The sequence below is a fragment of the Trichomycterus rosablanca genome, chromosome 15 (assembly GCF_030014385.1).
Source record: "Trichomycterus rosablanca isolate fTriRos1 chromosome 15, fTriRos1.hap1, whole genome shotgun sequence".
NCBI lineage: Eukaryota > Metazoa > Chordata > Actinopteri > Siluriformes > Trichomycteridae > Trichomycterus > Trichomycterus rosablanca.
Genome location: NC_086002.1, coordinates 21,653,948 through 21,660,216, shown reverse-complemented (window position 1 = coordinate 21,660,216; position 6,269 = coordinate 21,653,948). Strand labels below are relative to the sequence as shown.

The following is a 6,269-nucleotide window of genomic DNA, read 5'->3' as shown; positions in this document are numbered from 1 at the left end:
AAATCTGCTGAAACCCTGTGTGAACAAAGGTTTATAGGTCGTCTTTTTTGACAGATAGTATAGAAGTACGTGTCTGTTAGATCTAACTTAAATGCTTAATGAAGAAGTTGGTCGTTACTACCAACAATAACAACCTTATTTTTTTCTTCACAAAACAAAGAAATTTCAGGTGAAGGAACCTCGATCCCTGAGGAACACCTCACCCCAGTGGACCAACAGTGTGGAGGTTTCCAGATGAAATCTGTGAAGAAGGAAGAAGCTGAAGATGAAGATGAACTCAGTAAGATATTTTTTATCTTGAGTAAAATAAGATTTTGATTGAATAGAATCAGAGGCAGCTGGGATGAAGCATCATACAGTGAAAGCTTGTATTGTGCTCATGCAGATCAGTGTGAGCAGGAAATGATGAATACAGGATGAATCACGTTACAGGACTTTAGCATCAGATCTCAGTTTAACATTTACTAACAATCTTTATTATTTATAATGTTATAAATGTATTTGATGATTTATAATGTTATAAATGTATTTGATGATTTATAATGTTATAAATGTATTTGATGATTTATAATGTTATAAATGTATTTGATGATTTATAATGTTATAAATGTATTTGATTATTTATGTTATAAATGTATTTGATTATTTATAATGTTATAAATGTATTTTATTATTTATAATGTTATAAATGTATTTGATTATTTTCTGCTTCAGAACTGAACAAGGATTTCTGCTGCTCCTCGTGTCCACGTTCCTCTACAACCCAAAATCACCTCCACAATCACATCAAGAGCTGCAACCATGTTAAATATGAGACTCTGGTGAAGATTAAGACTGAACATGAGGATCTGACGCCCACCAGAAGCTCCAGTAATCAGCAAACGTCCTCTGGTACTGTCAGCATTAACACGTCTCTCAGTCCCACACAGGAAGAAGGAAACGTCTGCTCACAGTGTGGGAAGAGCTTCAGTACCCGGGGTGCTCTTAAAAGACACCAGCGCATTCACACTGGAGAGAAACCATATCAGTGCTCAGAGTGTGGAAAGCGTTTTAATAAACAAAATGATCTGAAAAAACACCAGCACATTCACACTGGAGTGAAACCATTTCAGTGCTCACAGTGTGGAAAGAGTTTTTATTGTCAGAGTCAACTCAAAAGACACCAGCACATTCACACTGAAGAGAAACCATTTCAGTGCTCACAGTGTGGAAAGAGTTTTAATTGTCAGAGTCAACTTAAAATACACCAGCGCATTCACACTGGAGAGAAACCGTATCAGTGCTCACAGTGTGGAAAGAGTTTTAATCATCAAAGTGCTCTCAAAATACACCAGCGCATTCACACTGGAGAGAAACCGTATCAGTGCTCACAGTGTGGAAAGAGTTTTAATCAACAGAGTAATCTCAGAAAACACCAGCGCATTCACGCTGGAGAGAAACCATATCAGTGCTCACAGTGTGGGAAGAGTTTTAATACACAGTGTGCTCTCAAAGAACACCAGCGCATTCACACTGGAGAGAAACCGTATCAGTGCTCACAGTGTGGAAAGAGTTTTTATTGTCAGAGTCAACTTAAAAGACACCAGCACATTCACACTGAAGAGAAACCATATCAGTGCTCACAGTGTGGAAAGAGTTTTTATTGTCAGAGTCAACTTAAAAAACACCAGCACATTTACACTAGGGAGAAACCGTATCAGTGCTCACAGTGTGGAAAGAGTTTTAATTATCGGAGTCATCTCAAATCACACCAGCGCATTCACACTGGAGAGAAACCGTATCAGTGCTCACAGTGTGGGAAGAGTTTTATTGAACAGAGTGATCTCAAAAAACACCAGCGCATTCACACTGGAGAGAAACCGTATCAGTGCTCACAGTGTGGAAAGAGTTTTATTACACAAAGTAATCTCAAAATACACCAGCGCATTCACACTGGAGAGAAACCGTATCAATGCTCACAGTGTGGAAAGAGCTTTAGGTTCCAGAGTGGTCTCAAAGGACACCAGCACATTCACACTGGAGAGAAACTGTATCAGTGCTCACAGTGTGGAAAGAGTTTTAATCAACAGAGTACTCTCAAAATACACCAGCGCATTCACACTGGAGTAAAACCATATCAGTGCTCAGAGTGTAAGAAGAGCTTTAATAGACAGGAATATCTTAAAAAACACCAGTGCATTCACATTTCACAGAAATGATGCTGTCAGTGTTGGAGCTGCTTTGCTCATTTATCAGTGTTTAGACACAAGTGTGACATATCAGATTGTACCAAACAAGCTAAATTAATAAATTAATAGCTAATAATTAATTACAGGGCACCACTGTCAGTTTTTAGGGAAATTACCAGGAAATCCAGATTTATAACAGATCAGTTTGTTAGGTCGATTATTTCTCTCACTCAGGGAATCAAATTCACAGCGCTATATTCTGAATCATTCAAATATTTATTGAACTTTTAACACATAAAACATAAAATTACATAATTATTAAGTTATTAACTTATTACATTATTAAAGAAAATAGTAATAATAAAAGTATAAATCTTTAGGTTAAACTATTACTGAAAAACAATATGTGATTATCTGTAGTGGAGTGAATAATGGGTAGAACCAGGAGGTTTAGAGCCTGATGTAAGTGAATGCTATCAGCTAATAGTGGAAGTGAATTGGAAAAAAAAAGATATTGGATCAGCTAGCATTTATTGGTCTTAGTGATGCTTACTTACTGTGCTTGATTGGTTTTCTTCATACATTTCTGGACGTGTACAGTATGTTCAACTCAGAAACTTTCATTCACAGTCATCTCCTGTTATGTGTCCCTCAGGGCTCTGTCCTGGGGCCTCTGTTATTTTTTAAATATTCTATTTCTAATTCTAACAAATTCTCAGTGATGATAGAGAACTCGTCTCTTCTTCCACTCACAATCTTTCATTTCATGCACATATTAACAATATCACACGATCTGCTTATTTCCATTTACGTATCATAAATCATCTACGTCCATTCCTTTCTCCTAGAAGTGCTGCTGTTCTTGTTCATGCCCTGGTCACATCCCGAATTGATTATTGTAACTCTCTCCTTTTTGGTCTACCTCATAAAGCTATACATAAACTTCAGTTAGTTCAGAATTCTGCCCCTCGTATTATCTCTAGAACCTTCCACTCAACATGTTACTCCAGTTCTCAAGCAGCTTCACTGGCTTCCTGTCCAGTATCACATCATATTTAAAATCCTCCTCCTTACATTCAAAGCTCCTCCATAATTTAGCACCTCCATATCTCTCTGATCTTCTTCATGTCTACACTCCTTGCTGTACACTCAGATCTTCATCTGTCCAATTATCTACTCCTTTGGTCTGTCTACTATTGGGGCTACTCTGCCCCACATCTCTGGAACTCTCTCCCTCCTGACATTCGCACCATTGATTCATTCCCTAGTTTCAAAACATACCTTAAACGTACTTCTTTAAACTAGCCTACCCTTAATCTTTGTCATTAATTATGTACAGATGTTTTGTATTTATAGGTGTCCTTGAGTGTTTTCAAAGGCGCCAATAAATGTATTAAAATTTATTATTTTTTTTATATGTTGCCGCAGATGTTACTTATATAACTTTTTTCACACATTTTCATGGTTAGGCTTATATAACTTGGTACAATTAGTTTGGTACAATCTGATGTTTTCATATGGTCATTTATGTATTTTGCTTGTTATTACTTGTTTGTTAATAAAATATCTACATGTTGAACCTTATTCCTATATAGCTCCATATATTTCACACAATGCATCCTTCACGTTCACGCTGGGGAAGGGGTGAACAGCTAGTGATATCATAATATATCAATTTTTACACTTAGCATTGATTGATTACTGGAATTCTGTGTTCAGCTCCATTGAGGATTGTGATGTTGTGAACTGCATAGTCATAGCTGTCAAGGACAGGAGCGAGGAAAACCACTGCACAAGGGACTTCTGTTCCAACCAGACGTGTTTACTTTCACTATTTACAGGTGCTCCAAGTTACTCAATACTATTTACAAACATATATACAATATTTACAAGCTGGGTGAAAATGTTCACCAGGACTACTGGGATTCTTTACCACCAGAATCACTTACATTCACAGTCCTATTTATGGCGTCTGAACAGACCTTCTCCTTTCTCTCTCACAATGAGCTGCAATGTGTGCATCTTTAGGTGAGCTGAATTCGCTTTTGTAGCGTGCTTGTGTATAAAAGTAAAGTGCAGATGGGATGACTGCGTGATCAATGACGTCATTACAAGGATATAAAATTTTCCTCAGTTCTGTTGGTACATTCGTTAAAAAGTCTCCATATTGATATTATATTGCTAATTACACTTAGCATTGGTAGTTTGTTGATATTCTGTATTGATATTGTATTGTTGATATTCAGATGTATTGGAAACATTAACATTTTTCTCAGGTATGTTGGCACATCAGACAACCCCCCCCCCCCCCCCCCCCCCTCCTCAAAAAAACATAAAAAACCTCTCGCACACACCAAAGGATATGGGTGATAACAGAACTTTTAGGAGCTGCTAAATGAGCTACTAAGCTAACTGTTCGCGTCAAATTAATGTGTACTACATAGTGCACTAGATCGTGTGCAAGATAATAGATTTATGTTCCCTACATAGTGCACTAGATTGTATATTAGAAAAGAATTTATGTTCCTTACTTAGTGCTTACACTAGATAGTGTACTAGATAATAGACTTATGTTTTTTACATAATGTTTTAGGTAGCGCATTATTTAACGGATTTAGGTTCCCTATATAGTGCACTAAATTGTATATCAGATAACGGATTTATGTTCCCTACATAGTGCACTATGTAGTATTTTAGATATGAATTTATGTTCCCTACAAAGTGCACTAGATAGTGTATTAGATAACGAATCCATTTTCACTACATAGTGCACTAGAAAGTATAACTAGATGATGATTTGTGTTCCTTACATAGTGCACTAGATAGTGGATTACATAATTAATTATGTTCCCTACATAGTGCACTAAATTGTATATTCGGTCATAGATTTATGTTTCCTACTTAGAGCACTAGACAGTATATTAGACAATTGATTTATGTTCCCTACACAGTGCGCTAGATTGTATATCAGATAACGGATTTAATACACGATCGGGAAAAGACTGTGTCACCTGAGTGCACGCGTGCGTGTGTGACCTTTAGTGTCTCGTCCTGTCCTTTATCACATGACACTGGTTGGTGGATGAAGGGTTTCTTTATTCATCTGCCTGCAATGAGTTCAGCAACCACATAGATATTACAAAGAATGATCAGCCAGCCCACAGCACTGCTCCGTCTATCTGCTGTGGATCTCCCAGCATTCAACTGGTTATATAGAAAAACGTGCTGGCGGCATGTGACCAAAAGATGGCGCTAAACTCATTTGCAAGAATTTCATAACTATACACATAAACATAAGCATCTTTTTACACTGTTACATACACCCGCCTGAAATTCTGGCAAATGGGTGAAACATTATGACAAAGCGAGAGAAAAAAAACTGTCGTGACATAACTGACGAAAGAAAGAAATACAACAAAATGTGTACACTATGGAACATATCTGTTTGCAAGTCAATTAGAAAAATTCTCCTTAAAGGAGTGTGTGAGCAAGAAGTGGTACCTAGCCCCTTACTCAACACAGACACAAAAGATGCCCTATACACCTCTTGAACTAAAACTTGAAAGCAGAAAGAGAAGAAATAGAGCGAAGAGTCGAGGGCAGAGAGTTCCAGAGTGTTGGGGCGGCAACGCTGAAGGACCTGCCACCCATAGTGGACATCCTAAATCTAGGAACAGAGAGCTGATTTTTGTCTGATGACGTTAGTCTGCGTGATGGTGTGTGGCGTGTGAGGAGTTTAGTAAGATAGGCGGGAGCGAGACCATGAAGTGCTTTAAAAGTCATGACCAGAATTTTATATTTAATGCGCATGGAAATTGGCAGCCAATGTAGTTCTTCCAAAACAGGGGTGATGTGGTCAAACTTTCGGGTAAATGTCAGGACCCGAGCAGCTGCATTTTGTATGGTTTGCAGGGGACGGAGGGTTTTGGCGGGAAGTCCGTGCAATAAAGAATTGCAGTAGTCCAAACGGCTGGTGACAAAAGCGTGTATCAGTGTTTCCGCCACCTCAAATGAAAGATATGGACGGAGACGAGTAATATTGCGAAGCTGAAGGAAGGCTGATTTGGATAGTGATTTCACATGAGGACCGAATGAAAGCAG

General features: G+C 38.0%; 1 protein-coding gene across 1 annotated transcript; it reads left to right on the top strand.

Moving 5' to 3' along the window:
- Positions 1–1,103: 1,103 nt before the first annotated feature.
- Positions 1,104–2,455, top strand: LOC134328905 (zinc finger protein 420-like; the record flags this gene model as incomplete). The annotated part of the gene is made up of 1 exon (XM_063010146.1): positions 1,104–2,455. A coding segment is annotated over one exon (1,095 nt), but the record flags the coding sequence as incomplete, so codon positions are not given.
- Between the last annotated feature and the right edge of the window lie 3,814 nt (positions 2,456–6,269).